This window comes from Urocitellus parryii, chromosome 13 (genome assembly GCF_045843805.1).
Source record: "Urocitellus parryii isolate mUroPar1 chromosome 13, mUroPar1.hap1, whole genome shotgun sequence".
Lineage (NCBI taxonomy): Eukaryota > Metazoa > Chordata > Mammalia > Rodentia > Sciuridae > Urocitellus > Urocitellus parryii.
In genome coordinates, this window is record NC_135543.1 from 16,035,574 (window position 1) to 16,051,338 (window position 15,765).

The 15,765-nt window shown below is 41.5% G+C and overlaps 1 protein-coding gene across 1 annotated transcript in view; it reads left to right on the forward strand.

Annotated features, from left to right (window-relative positions):
- Ccbe1 (collagen and calcium binding EGF domains 1) overlaps window positions 1-15,765 on the forward strand; it is a 198,752-nt gene that overhangs the window by 157,362 nt on the left and 25,625 nt on the right. The window contains exon 3 of the mRNA XM_026393198.2: window positions 8,011-8,063. Coding sequence (XP_026248983.2) covers window positions 8,011-8,063 — 53 coding nt within the window. The remainder of the gene's footprint in view (window positions 1-8,010; window positions 8,064-15,765) is intronic.

Genomic DNA, 15,765 nt, shown 5'->3' on the forward strand with positions numbered 1-15,765 from the left:
GATCTGTGCTGTTCCGTGCCTTGCCTTCAGAGAATGACCATGACCACAGAGTCAGGTTCCCAAGCAGAGCTTCCAGAAGTAAGCAACTGTGGGAACTGGTGAGAGCAGAGGGTGGTTGGTTTATATGTGCCTCTCAAATGGGAAAACTGTTCAATGAAAATTTTCCTTCACAGCGAACCTCTGTTAAACCAGTTAAATGAGGTGGAAAAGTTAATGAACAGACTACTGAATTATGCTGTAATTTCCTAAAGCAATTTAATGATTGCCACATACTGGTTCTCAGTGACTAGGCCGAAAGCAGCTGAGCGGAGACCACCTTGGCCATGGTGACTTCGTGAAGGAGTCGCCTCCCCGTCTTGGGTTTAGTGGATCCTGGTCAGTGCAGTCCTGCTCAGACCCGTGCTCCTGAATGTTACATTACACTAAACCAGTTTCCAACACCAGAAGTTTCTGAAGCCACTGCCAAGCGTGGCCTGAGAAAGGTACCAGAAGACTTGGGAAAATGATCTCGAGTTATTTCCTTTAGTTCCTTTTATTATAAACCCAATTAATGCTCATTACAGAAAATTAAGAAAACACAAGAACATCTTTTATATTGCCCATATAAGGAGTACCACTTGACCATATTGTGGAGAATACCTAATCTTGTTTTCATACACTTAATGTAAAAATGAATCTCATTCTTCATATGTAAGCATACATGTAGATATCATTTTTTGCAAAGATAGCTTCAACCCACTCCCACTCTTCAATTTTTTATATTTAAAAGAATGTTGTATTTCTTAACATTTAAAAACTAATCACCATATCTGAATGGTGGTGGGAGGGGAAAGGCAATCAGCAATCAGGATGATGATGGTTGCCGAGGTGGACACTCACTTGGGGGAGTGATGGGAAGGGAAAGGGGCTAGGAGACAGCTGGAGTGTGTAGCGTTGAGGTTAGTTGCAAAGAGGAAGTGAATCCAAGTCTCTCATCCCTGGACTCTGACCACCCATCTGCTGAGGACCTGGACTCTGCCTGTGGAGCACACTGGTATGTGGGACGATCCAACCGACTGCCGGAAACGGCTCAGAGGGGTGACCAGGTGTGTTCTCAGCCTGGCGGGGTAGGCGGCCGTTGCATTTCCTGCGAGTTCCCATGCCAGCTTTCCATAAACGGCTCTTATCAGACACCTTCACCTCTGAGAGGGGTGATCACAGGGAGGGGAGTCTACTAGATTGTTCTCAGCCTAAAGAAAAGCCCTCTCAATCTCTGTGCAGTAGTGACAGGGAGACAGGACACACCTCACTGAGATGCTGGTCCCGTGTTGCTGTCAGGGAGGCCTGACTGCCGCTCAGTTAAAGCCATGTGTGACAGGTGTCACCCTGGCAGGCATAACTTCTTGGTCTGCCCGCTCTGCTGCATCATGGTGTCCTTGAGGTGGGCTGGGGTGGGGACACAGCAGGTAGCTTTTCTGTTGGGCTTGATGTGTGCCAGTTCTTACTTGGGTCTTGGTGGGTTGAGCCTGTTAACCCTCACCTGTAGGTTGGGTACTATTGCTATCCCATTCTACTGATGAGGAAATTGAGATAGAGCCCATCGGAGGAAGGTAGAGAACCTGGATTCAAACCTGGAAGTTCATGTCCAAGGCTCAGATCCCTAACCCTCAGCTCTTCTAAGTATATGATGAATATCTGTTGGCTGAAAACATGGCTTTCCGTCTTGTTGGAATTCATATCTTCTGGTTATTTTCCTGCCCCCATCAAAGAGTAATTCTCCCACAAATACTTAAATTTTTCCCTCATAATTCAAGTGGCTACGGTTCAGCGGACACCGTGACTAAGGGTTTTAAAGTTTAGAAGAATGACTTCGACTGTGTTGCCTCTTCATTTAATCACATGGATGTATAGTGACATAGATTTAAAAAAATTACCATTCTGATCATTTTAAATGTATAATTCTGTAGCACTAAGTACCTTAACATTGTTCTGCAACCATTACCACCCTCCATTTCTAGAACTTCTTCACTTGCCCACACTGAAACTGTAACCTCATTGAACAGAAAGTCCTTGTTCCCTGACCCACCGTCCCTGCAGCAGCTGTTCCACCTTGTCTCTGAATGTGACTGTTGTAAGTATCTCATAAGCAGATTCTGACGCTGCCCTTTTGCGCCTGGCCTATTTGAATGAGCACAGTGCCTTCAAGGTCTCCCTGGGGTGCAGCCTGCGGCAAGACTTCCTTCCCACATTTTGTCTGTTCCCCTGTCAATGGACACTTGGGTTGCTTCGACTTTTGGCTGTTATGAATATCTGAGCCCCTGCTTTCAGTTCTTTGGAGAAAGTTGAAATGGAATGACTGGATCATAGGGTAACAGTTTAAGTCTTTAGGAACCGCCATACCGTTTTCCTCAATTGACCTTAACCATCAGTAATTGTGTATACAAGCAGATTAGGCCTAAAATGCCCATTAAGAGTCTTTCAACATTGACCCCAGGACTTGTAATAACAAGTGCACATGGGAATGAATCAATGAGTTTTGGGGGTTGGTTTGGCTTTGAGTTTACCTTGGTGATTTTGATATGGAATGATTATTACATTTGCCTAGGAAGAATCCTCTTTCTGATTAAAAGAGTGGACCAAGCACACCCAAATCAGAGTGAGTTGTTTTACTCACTTCTGTTCTCAGGACTCTAATGTAAAAGGAAAGTTGAGCGAGGTTCAGTGAAGGTTGCAGGAAAGGGAGAAGGTAAAAGGAAGAGAGGAAAGATTGCTCACTGTAAGGAATTTCACAAAGAAATTCAGAATTCACTTTTAAATCTTCAGCTCTTTAAAAGAATCCCTAAGGGATCATATTCTGTGTGCTTCCTGGCCGAAGTTTCCTATGGACTGTTCTCGGGCACACTTCAGGATGGTAGGAATGATAAAATAAATCAGGCAAATGGGGTTTTCTCACTTTTAAGTCTCATCATGCTCGTTAAGGGCTTTCTTGGTTACTCAGTTCTAATCTCTTGCTTTTTTAAAAGCTATTCAGGAGAGCCTGTTGTTGGAATGAAATACTAAATGGAAGGATTTCTTTAACAATATCTGGAAATTCTGTGTGTCTATGCTCTGGCTTGGTGTCCCATAGCCTGGAACGGGGTACACTTTTCCAAAACAATTTGATTGCATTAGTAGGCAAAGAATGTTTGGCCAATTGCTTGGAACTGGAGAGGGAACTGAAGTCTAGCTTTTCATCAGATTTTCAGGTCACCTCACTGTCTTCTGGCCTTCACTTTCTTTGCTAGCTGGCTTAGCTTCTTTCTCCATGGTAACCATCTATGGAGGCACCTAGGTTTAAAGTTACTCCTCTCTGCAAAACCACTCCCAACTTTTCACCCATTTGCCACATTCATATATTGTGTTTCAGCGTTAATTTCCTAAATCCGTGGAGCATGCCGTTTGTGAGTTTATTTGAAGTTAACAAAAGAGCAGGTGGCTTAAAAAAAAATTGCTTTTCTGCCATCTTGAAATCAAAAGTTTCTCTCCTTCCTCTTCCATGGCCCCATCTTGGTTTTGGAAGGAGAGAAATGACTGCTATTGAGTAAGAAGTGGAAGAAAGGTTGGTTGTGAGGTGAGAGCAGGCAGAAGAGTTGCTTTTGCCATCTGCAAAAAAAAAGCTGCAGCTAGAACACGATTCTTACCCAAGCCAGGCCCACGCTAGGCTCCTTCATCATATTCTTTCTCATCCCTGCAGCGTTCCTATAAGACAAATATTATTCATCCCTGTTTTATCCACATGTCTGAAACTCGGCAAATTTAAGAAGCAAGCCTAAGGTCATGCAAGCCTAAGATCATAGCCCCAGCTTGTTAAATGTTAGAGACAGAATTGTAAAATCAGATTTGCTGGGCCCCAAAACCAACAAATGGCTTGGCACCAAGAGCTATAAAATTCTCTCAAAAATACAGTTCTCGTTTTTTTATAACAATCTGATACCTAGGTGCATAAGTAGGCAGTTATGTAATGGAATCCAAGGAGAGCTTAGGAAAATTTCTGTTGTGGCAGGAGTTTATCTACTGACTCACTTGGCTTTTGGTCCCTGCTAGTCCTCTAATTCTGTAGAAGATTTAAAAAAAAAAAAATCTTCTCTAGACTCCAGTGATCCAGTATGATGCTGTTATCTTTATTTTTCAAGTTTAGTTTTTCCCCTCCCAAAGCTCATTATCACACCTTGCGGATGGGCTGTATTTCTGGCTGCCCCCACCCTCCTTCTTTTTTTTAAACTCCTGACAGCTCTCAGGGGCACCCAAGGGAAGCCTCCCCAGGCCTTCTTAATTACCAGAGTCATCCTTTCTATGTAACAGCCATCTAATCGCAGCCTCCCTTGCCAAGAAATGAAACATTTGCATTTGGAAAAGCCAGCCCCAACACGTGACGCGTGTTAAGAACCACTGCCTCCCAGAGTCCTCCTAAGTGTTCCTCATCTTCGTTTGTTTTCCTTGAAGATAAAAATTGCACAGCGGTGTTTGTACTGAGATCTAACAAGTGCCCTGGCTTGCATGACAAGATTTCCTTTTGGCCGTCTCAACTTTGTTATACATAAATAATGTTGTAAGTCATCCTTGAAATGGTATAACATGCAGCCAGTGTTTATTTTTTAGACTTTCTTGTATTTCATTATTTATTTAAATGGCGATTTATGATTGGATGTTTAACATGCAGAATACTGCGTTCCCAGGAACTCTGAGGAAGGCAGGAGCTTGAACTGGAATCTTGCTCCTCTCTTGAGCAGAGAGCTGGGTCAGTGTGCAATTAAGAGAAAATCCGAAGGGGAAGTTCATTCTTAGCCAGGCAGGTAAATGATACCTGCCCATCCAGAAAGTTCCATTTTCAGACAGAGATCTGTAGCCTTTTAGAAGCATGTCAGATCATATTACTGTCGTTTAATTTCACAAAAAGCAAATGGCAGGTTGCTTCCGGTACCACTGTGTGAGCAATTTCAAGTCCTCAAAATGCTCAAGAGTCGCAGTGCCCAAGTTCAATGTTGAGATGTGGAGAGTGTAAGGGTCGTATCCAGTTGTTATAAACTTTAAAATGCCTTTAAACATCTGACACTGTACCTTAGCTGCAGCTTTTAAATAGAAACGGGCAAATACAACCACATGCTTAAATGTGGCGTGAGATTTGAGAATCAAAAACACATGTGTTTCGTGCCTGAATTTTTCATGGATCACTTGAGTTTCTGACCATCTAGTGCGTTGCTCTTCCTCTTGGAGCTTTCTGCAGGACAGCCCCAAGTAATATAGTAGGTAATAACTGGCTTTATAGAGCATTCATTTAAAATTTAGCAATTTTTGGTTGCTAGGAGCTTTTTTTAAAAACCATGGAAAACTAGGCTGAGTTTGAGTCCCACAAATTATAAAGGTAGATTCTCCACGTCTGTTGCAAATCATCAGCATCATTTATAACCCCCTTGGGCATGTAAGATTATATTTTAGTTGGAGATGTTAGGAAATTATGCCTAAATTCTGGACCTTGCCACATGTCATTAATATCAGTAAGTTAGATGGGTACATATGCTGAAGAAAGATTCAGATAAATCTATACTGGAAGATGAGTATAGGCAGGAAAATGTATGGGTGGGGGAAGGAGAACCTTAACTGTTTCACTCAACCGTGTTTTGAGAGCATCCCAAATGCCACTGTTTTCCTTTTGAAAACTCTTCTCTGCTTTGGAAGTAAGGTCTCTCCCACAGCTGGGCTGCATGTGGGAAATGCTGCAGAGGGGAATGGAGTGGTGTAGCTGTACCCAATTGGACTGCAAAATTCTCCTGGAAAATATAATGCTTGTAAATTTCATTTTTCTTAAGATTTATAAATCATGGATTTAATTTTGTATAGTAAGATTAAGTTTCTCCTATGAAAGGTAAGTCACCAGTTGATACAAATTGAATTGACCAATAATTATGCAAATTTGCAAAAGTAAAAAAAAATTGATTAAAAAATTAGGTGTATTAAAAATTCTTAAATAGAAGCCCTAATGTAACCTGGTTGAACATTCTGACCATTTGTTGAAGGTGAGAACTGGCTTCAGTATATCTGCAGACATACCTAATTTCCCAGATCAGTTGTTTGTGCATCTTTCTCCACTATACCATATATGTAGTATATTCATTCCAGTGGTCTGTATGCTGCATGCCAACTGCACACCCAGCTGCTAGACTATATTTAACTGAGCTTCTTTTCCACCTAGACAGTGTGTCCAGACAAAAGTGAGACTGACATTGCTATAGCAGGAACCTTGCATCTGACTTCTATTACAAAGAAGCAGTTTTTTTAAATTTAGCTATTATGTCAACTCAAGGTAACTTGGAGTGTATTCTTGAGTTTTGAAGATTACTTGAATATGGTAACTCTGCCTCTGTGTGATGTTGGAAGTGGTGAAAGAAAGTTCACATGGACTCCATCTGGGAGAGACAGGAAGGGAAAGTAGCAGGAGCCATGGAGACGTATAGGGACATTTGCTCCAGTTCCAGTGGAAATGTTGATGTTTTTCAGGTAAAATGTAGAAACTTGTAACCATATAGGTCTGTTTCCCCCTAGTTATGATTTTTATTGCATCTACATTATAAAGTTTACAAGATATTATAATACTTCATAAAAATTAAGAGCAAAAATAATCTTCTACATATATCCAGATATCTACCACTTTGTGATATTCTGCAGTCCTTCCTGTAGCTCATATCCCTCAAGTATAATTTGTTCGGCCTGAAGAACTTTCCTTAGCATTCCTTGTCTTGCAGATCTGGTAATGAATTCTTAGTTTTCTTTTATCTGAAATGTCTAGTTCATCTTCATTCTTAAAGGATATTTTCACTGGATATAAAGACAGGTTTGTCTTTTCAGCACTTAAATGCCATACCACTTTCTTCTGGCTGCCAATACTTTCTCTTTTTAATGAGAAGCTCATTGTCATTAAAATTATACTTTCTCTGAATATGATACATAATTCTCCCATCTTCAAAGTTTTGTTTTGAGCAGTATGACTATGATGTCCTTAGGGATTTTGTGTGTGTGCGTGTGTGTATGAGAATGTGTTTAACCTATTGAGTATCTGCTAAACTTTAATTTGCAAATTTGTCTCAGACAAAATTTGGGAATTTTTCAGGTTTTTTTTTTTTTAAAGCACTTTGTTCCACTCCATTCACTGCTCTCCTTTTGGAATTCCAAACAACCATATATTGGTTATGGTTATGTTAGACCTCCGATACTGGCCCCACATGACCCTGAGTCTCCATTTATAAAATATATCTAAATTTTTTTTTTGCTTGATATTGGATCATTTCCATCAATTTGCTTCCAAACTTACTAGTTCTTTCCTGGATCATGTCTCCATTCTTCAACCTTATCAGATTTTTCCAAAAAAATTTCAGATACATTTTACAGTTCCAGGAATTCCATATTCTTTTAATAGTTTCTCTTCTGAGATTTCCTGCTTTTTAAATTCATTATATTTTTATTTATGTCACTGAACATAGTTAATTAGTTTAATAGCTAGTTGAATGTCTGATCATTCCAATATGGTGGGTTTTCTGGGAGTTTGACTCACTGATAGTTTTCCCTTTTGAGAAGGTCACACATTGCACATGTTATAGAGACCCTGCATCTTTGTGATCTTGTTCTTGGAGAGGATATTTTTTTCCTTTATTGTGCAATTTACTTGGTTAGATTAAAAGTGAAATCTCTAGCTCATGATAGGTGGCAGCTCAAGTTGTCATCATTCTTTTTATAGTGTAAGTACCTTGACATCTCAGGTCACTACTTCATAGCATTCAGAGGGTTGATTTCATGTGTTTTGTGTCAGATCCTGTGGTCCTGTTGTGCAATATTTTTCTATTTAATTTTAAATGACTTAAAAGTATCCCATCTCTACTTTATTGCTTAGTTTTTCCTGGGCATAAGTTCTTTCACTCAAAAACAATAACCAAAAACAATTTTATTTTTAATGTCGTAGTCATCATAATTAAAATGCCTTTTTGTTTGTTTGTCTCTTAGGAAAAAGTGCTGCAAAGGGTATAAATTTGTTCTTGGACAGTGTATCCCAGAAGGTATGTAATGTAAAAGATGGCCTCATCTTTCTATTCATGACTAATCATTAGAAGTCTATGAAGTTCAGGTGTATATAGAATATTATCTATGGTTATCTGTGTTTATGTATAATTCTTTCTTGGCATAAAATTCCTTGCTAATTTAATCATATGTGACATGCTCTATCTAAATCATTACATGAGGTATTCATATACAGTGAGGGTTTTTTGAGATATTATACTTAATAGGCTATAATTCCCTAATCAGCATTTCATAGACAAATTACAATACAACCCTCCTCCTTGTTCCCTCTACCTGGTTTTCATGTGCTAAATTTTAAGCCCCATCAGGGGACGCTATCTAAATGCTCAGCCTAGTACTGCACACAGAGATGTTAAGATGAGCCCAGCCCTCAGAGACAGGAGGCAGATCATATGGAATCAGACCTGGATTCTAATTGAGCTTCCACATCCTGCTCAGTATGACCTTGGGAAAGTTAATTTTCTAACCCTTAAGTTTTTACAGGCAGGTATTGGTCTTAGGTTCATATGGACGTTTAAACTTTGCCTCACGTAAAGTACTTGGAACAGGAGGCCAGTTCTTAAGCACTCAGTAAGTGGTGGCTGCTGCTGTCACTATTAATAGCTGCAGTGTGTGCCTTAGAGACAATTGAGTGCAGCAGCTGTTCAAAGGTAACACACAACATGGAAGACCAGATGGACTCGCGGGGATACTTAAGCCAGGTTATCAAGGACGGCTGCCCATGTCTTAGCCAGGTAGTTGGAGTGGTGCAGAGGATTCCAGGCTAGCAGGGACATAGAAAGCACCAGGGACTGTTGGGGGAGGGCATTTGGTTTGGTTTTGCAGTACTTAGGGGTTGAACCCAGGGCCTGGCACCTGCTAAATAAGCACTCTATCACTGAGCTTCATCCCTAGCCCATCAGAGACTGAAAAGCCTGGGGTTAATTTGCTCATTCTGGGATGGAGCACGTGAAAGAGCTTTCTTCACTACTGCCCGAAGCCAGGTGTCTCTAGAGGAAGGATGTGGAGCCCAGCCAAGCTAATTCTGTTGCGTTGTCTCACGGAGTACAATGTCTTCATCAGTTGGAAATAGATGAATCCCTCCTGTGTGTTGCTGTCTTTGGTAGAAGGATGGAAGAGTTCATTAAATCCTGACTGACCTTTGAGAAAGCTGCCATGGACAGCTGCTTAGGGAAGGATTTCACATAACATTGTTGAGGCCTGAGGTGTCTCTAAGCCGAATCTCTCTCTGCAAGCCAGTTCTATTGATCAGAGCCTGGCAGGAAAAAACCCATGAAAATCAGAATTGCTTTTCTTTATGAGCCAGCTCTTCTCAGTCAACAGCTGTGTCCTTTATAATGCAGTTTGGCAGATTCCAAAGAAAATTAAGTCGAGGCCAATTTAAGATCCTAACTAAAGAAAGACCTTGCTCAGTGTTAGTGAAAAATACATCCTATGGATACCCCATACTTAGTTTCTTTAAATGTTAGACATTGTGGTTTCAAATGCCTAGGCTTTCTCCTTTTAAAATGGGAGCACAGCACCTGTGACTAGTGTAACCAAGGGCTGAATATTTCCAGGGAAAGTGGACTCTACTACCAAAGGTTCCTCTGCCATGATTTCTGCTCTTACCAGAATACATTTTCAAGTTGATTTGTTTTAATCAGTGGGAATAGATTAGTGATTGTTTCCTTGACTAAAGATACATTTAGTCATAAGGGATTCTACCACCCACAAATGCAAAGTACAAATGTAGAATTCCAGTAAAGTCTGTATATTAGGGGCCTGGGGTTGTAGCTCAGGGGTAGAGTGCTTGCCTAACACATACAGAGGCCCTGGGTTCAATCCTCAGTACTAGAAGAAAAAGATTGCATGTTAGTGTTCTCCAGAGACAAAAAACCAATAGGCTATGTGTGTGGGTGTGGGTGTAGTGGGGAGACAGATTTTGATTGAGATTTATAAGATCAGTTCATGAGATTATGGAGGTACAAGCCCAGAATCTTCAGGGTAAGCCAAAGGCAGTCTCCTGGCAGAATTCCCTTTTTATCAAAGCAAGTCAGTGTGTTTTGCTACTAATCCTTCAACTGATCAGATGAGGCCCACCCACATGCGAGAGGGTAATCTGCTTTACTCAAAGTCTGTTAATCTCATCTAAATACCTACACAGAAATGTGTAGATCAAATAATCTTAGAATAATGTGGCATCAAATATCTGAGAACTTTGTCCTAGTCGAGTTGACATATAAAATTACCCATCATAGTCTACCCCTTTTCAACTTGGCACCCATACACATTTAACCTCCTGAACTTAATCTCTGAATGGAAACGATCATAAGGCCATACCTCCACCTGATGCAATGCTGCTACCCCCATGTTAAAATGCACTGACACCTTCCCCAGAAGAGGATGCAAAGTAATATTTTTCTCCTCCATATGCTATGACTTAAATGCTGTCATGTTAAAGTTCACCATATTTCAATGCTGTGATATTGTGTATCAATAAAATGTATTAACTTATAAGATAAGAAAGATATTTGCACACACACATACATATTCTAGAATATAAATGCTCATGACAGTCATGGCCATTGTTTCTGTAACTGGTCACATGGTCATAGCTGCTATTCATAACTTCTTCCACTAATTTTTTTTTCCCTTTGCCTCCAATAAGCTCCTCACTTGGTCATGTTTCTTTTTTTGTTGTTTTTAAACCTGGTGAGGAATTCCACACCTTTCTTCCTGAGATGTTCATCTAGCCTGAACTGGGTGGTTGTTTTCCGTCAGCTGTAATTGCAGGACAGAGTAACCCAGAGACACCTTAGGATAGTCCTTATATCCAGACACTCCTCTGCTGAGGAGTAACCGTCCAGCTTCCCCTTGTTATAGACTATCACTGGGCCAACACAGTGACTCCCTTCCTTGCAGGCCTATGAGGCATGAGGACCCCAGTGTCCAGATGGAAAACCTATGGAAGCATTTTTTTCTCCTCCTGCAAGCATCCTCCATTTGAAACTAAGAGCATAAAGTCACAGGAATGGGAATCAGAAATTTTGCTAGTAGAACATCCAGAACATCCAGTGTTGTTGTGAATATCTAGTCCCAGCTACTTGGGAGGCTAAAGTGGGGAGATCATTTGAGACTGCTCTATCCCCAAAATGAAAAGATCTTCTCTAATAGATCATGGAGATGAAACTGGGTAATCATGAGAGATGCCGCTCTCGTTTCCACACCTTGATTCCTGATCCTGTGAATGAATACTGGTTAAGGGAGAAACCACACCATATATCAGGTACTAATTCACAGCATCCACACTCTTGGTGGACTTTGGACCAGATGTATAGGTAGCATGACCTGGCCAAGTTAACTAATGAAATTAACCATCCCAGGTAGCAAAAAGAAACTAGTGTGTATAAACAGATGTGTTAACTGAGTGGAAGTTAGTTTTTTAAAATGTTGCTGGCTCATTTGTCGCTGAGTTGTGGGCAGTGACCTGTGTGGCCTGTGGAACAAATCTGGTCCATTCCCTGCCTCTAGAAATAAAGCTTCATTGAAATGGGGCCATATACCTATTCACCAAAGTAGTACTTATGGCTGCTTTTGCATGACAGCAGTGGAGCTGAATAGTTGCAAGGGAGGTCTGCAAAGACAGGATCTGGTGCCCCTACACCGGCCATTGTTATCTTGGCCGTGTGATAGGATGATCTGATTTGTTTGGCTCAGCAGTTATGAACTGAGCATACAACATGGGGAAGAAATCCCAGCTGCTATTCCAGGGGGCATAGTCCCTCCCCTGAAGGCAATCAGTGATGGGAACCAGCAGCAGAAAAGCAGGTAGAGCTTTCCCTGTGTGTCAGGCACTGTGCCTAATGTGTCATCTGGTTTCATGTCCACAGGAGTGAAGTGGGTGTTGGTATTATCAGTATTTTACAGGTGAAGAAATTGAGCCTTAAAGAAACTGAGATCACAGAGTGGCCAAGTTGGGAGGGCGGGTACCTGATTATTGTCAGAGCTCGTGAGTGGAAGATGGTCAGAGATCCATGGCCTTGAGAGGAGACAAAATAGACTCAATGGAGGAGATCAGGGAAGGCTTTTGCAGTGAAGCTTGAAAACCTGGATAGAAAACCACAGTTACAAGGCACTGAGAGTGAGGGTGTCAGGTTGGACATTAATTACTAAGGTGAAGTGACAGAAGTATGTAAGAAAGAAGGTGTGACTGGGACCAAGGACAAAGGTGAAGAGAAGCTCAAAGGTAAGTCTTAATGTTGGAGAAATCTCAAGGAATTTAGTGCCCAACCTCAAATGCGAGAGTGACCCACCCATGCTTCATTAGTACAAACTTGAGGATCATTATCTGAAGGGCTTAGGACCAACCAGAAGAGTGTTAGGTTTCAGTTTCTTGAAATTTGGAATATTTGTGTAGATTTCACTGGTTGATCATTCCTGATCCAGAAATCTGAAATACTTCAAAATCTAAGACATGGTGTTCGAAATTTCTCAGATTTCCAGTGTTGAGGTTGTCAGAGATGCCCGCCTATTTAGAACTAGAAGGCTGTCTGAGCACTGTGTGTTGGTCAGGTAGCCTAGCGGCGGTTGTGCAGAATGGATTTAAAGGAGAAGGTTCTTGGGAGTAGGATCCTGTTTACATGGACTATGAAGATCTGAGATTGGAGCCAAGAGAAATACAACAGAGTATAGAAAATGTGTAAATTTTAAAGATAAAAGCCACATGACTAAGTTGATAGGCTCTAAAAATCAAGTTTTCAAAAACAAAGGACAGAATAAATTTCTTAGCCTTGCCTCCCCCGCAGAAATTCCACAAAATTGGGGGGGGGCAAAAGACATACACCCACAAGATTTAAGGAGAAAGGAAGGAGAGATAACAGCAACAACATTTTAGAAGCTGGAGAACAGACAAGATAGTAAATAATTCAGCAAAATGAAAAGCCTGAACCCTCAGCCAGCACCAGGGAAAACTAAGGAGCCAACAGTTTATACCGAAACTAATGACAATCAAAACCGAAAACAAGGGTGGAAGTCGTGTCAAAACAGGTTAGATTTAAAAGTCTGACAAGTCGGACTATGATGTGCCCTCCATGCAACCAAAATTATTGCCCCTTTTATACCCAGGCAGGAAACCAAAGATACCCTCTTCTAAGAGGGTAAAGCAGAGGTTCTTGAGGCTGGCTGGGGAGGACCACTCAGATGCAAGTAAGAACTCAACATCAAACGTGGAGTCATTAAGAAAATGCTACACGTTGAAGATTTAAACACCCAGTGCTCTCCCTTCATAGTTCAAAACTGACTTACTCTTGGAGAGGGATTTGTACATGCTGCCTCTGGACATAGAGCAGACACAAGGAAAAGCTCTAGAAACTGATGCTGGAAGGCACCGGTCGAGTCACTAAAGCTGAAGCTTGGGATTCATAAAAATCCCATGTGCAAAGAGCTGCTGTTGAGCTATTTTTTAATACTCCACAAGTAAACTAGAACAGCACCCAAGGACCCCCAGATGTTAGAGGAAAGCGTTCAAAAAGAAACGTAGGGGAAAGTCTTAGAGAAAGCATGAGCTACCCGGACAGAGGGAAACTTGGAATTAATTCACTTAGACTTCAGAAACAATACAGAATGCATCAAACAAAAACAGGGTGTCAATAAAAAGGCACAGGATGAAGAATTCTTAGAAATCAAAAACATGACAAAGAGAAAACAGCAAAAGGGTTGAAAGGTGAAATTAAGGAAATTACCCAAGACCCAGAGCAGAAGATCAAAGAAATGAAAAGTAGAAAAGATGAGGAACAGTCGAGGGAACACAACCTCAAGATAGTTTACACAGAGAAAAGGAGTTGTCATTGAAGATGTAATTCTAGGAAATTCTCCAGAATTTTCTAGATAGAAAGGGCCCATCAAAGAATAACAAAGCCCCACATGAAAACCTCTTTGTGAAATTTTAATACAATGGAAACAAAATTAAAATTTCAGAGGGGAAGTGAAATTCATATGAAAGATTTACTCGTAGAATCTCATAGGACTCAGCTGCAGTGAGCCTGAAAATTAGAAAACAATGGAGCGATGTCTGCATACTGTGGAAGTGAACTTCTCTTACAGTTTTATGCCCAAACTATCAATCACTAAAATATATTTTTAGACATGCATAAGCATAAAAATTTTACCTCTTTTATGACTTTTCTCAGGAAGCTACTGGAGTATATGCTCCAATAAAACTAGAGCATAAACCAGAAAAGAGGAAGACGAGGGAGGAGAGGGAAGCATAGGGTCCAAAGAGTGGATGGAATCCCCAAGATGATAGTGAATGGACACACCAAGAAGTAGCCACAGAGATTTCTGCTGGAGAAGAAACTTCCTCAATCAGAAATGGGCAAATACTTAAACATCTTAAGAGATTTAAAAATTTCAGGAAGTCCCTAGAAATGAATCATAACTGTCATCCACATGCTCCATTAATTATCAGAACATTTGATAGAAAGAACCAATGACTAGACATTGAGAACTGAAAAGTCAAATGGAAAACTCTCCCAGAAGTAACAACCCAGTACGGTAGCTCCCACTTCTAAGCTAGGGGAGTGAAGAGAGGCAGGAGACCCATTAAGACATAGAAGCTCGGAGGAGGTGCCACTGGGCTAGGACCCAGGCCTTGGAGGCACTGGGCAGCCAGTGCTGTTTCTCTGAACTCAGTTTGTGGCTCATGGATCTGGGAACCCCACTTGGGGAAGGAGCACCAGATCACTGGTGCGGGTGTCCCTAAGATGGTTGTGGTGAGGCTGCTTCTGCAAGTGTTATGCAAACTGGCATTTACTGCTACTATCCAAAGGGTCTAGATGGAGTTGGGTGGGACTGAGATAAGGCTCAGGAACAGCAAGCACAGGCAGAAAGGTGCAGAGCCCCTCTTCCAGCCTCCATGTGTTTATGTGGGTCTCTCTCTGTACTTACACCTCCCTGCAGCACCCCTTATTTAAAGCACCCAAGAGGCTGGAGAATTGTCTCCAGAGCCTCACGTCACCAAGTAGGTGTTGGAAGAAGGTGGAGCAGACTTGAAACTAAATGAGCTCAATGACTGGGACCCCCAAAAACACACAAGGCACTTCCCTTAAGGACATCAGACAGTTCTTCAGGGAAGGGCAGTTCAGTGGAGTGTAACTCCTGGCTCTGCCCAGAAGAGCTTTTATATTGTCACTCCAGGGCAAATGCTGGAGATTGGCCAAACTAAAATTTCAACAAAACCCATTGACTAGACGGAAGGAACCAGAAGTGCCAAGTGCTGGGGTGGGGAAATGCCATAAAAATGCTAAATGTATCTCGTGACTGGAAGTTAATAAGAAACCTTTAAAGTAAAAGCAATATTTAAAATAAAGGAAGCAAAGCAAATTGGATACTTAGAAGTCCAGGGGTAAACATGAAAACAGCTGGAAGAGTTTTAAGTGGCACCTAAGAAGCGGAGCAGAGCGGGAATGGCTGCTTCTGAAAGCAAGACCTCATTGGGCACCACAGCCAACCAGTGCCTTAGATGGCCCCTCTGCCTCCTGCCTCCTCCATGGCCGATCCCAGTGATGGTGACAGCTGGCAGGACAGGGCAGCTCATTACCCGTCACACTGAGACTTGACTTTTGAGCAAAAGAAACGGAACTTTGGTTGCCTGGAGGTGATGCTTAATTGAGGAAAGGTTAGCCAGATAGTTTGTAGGCT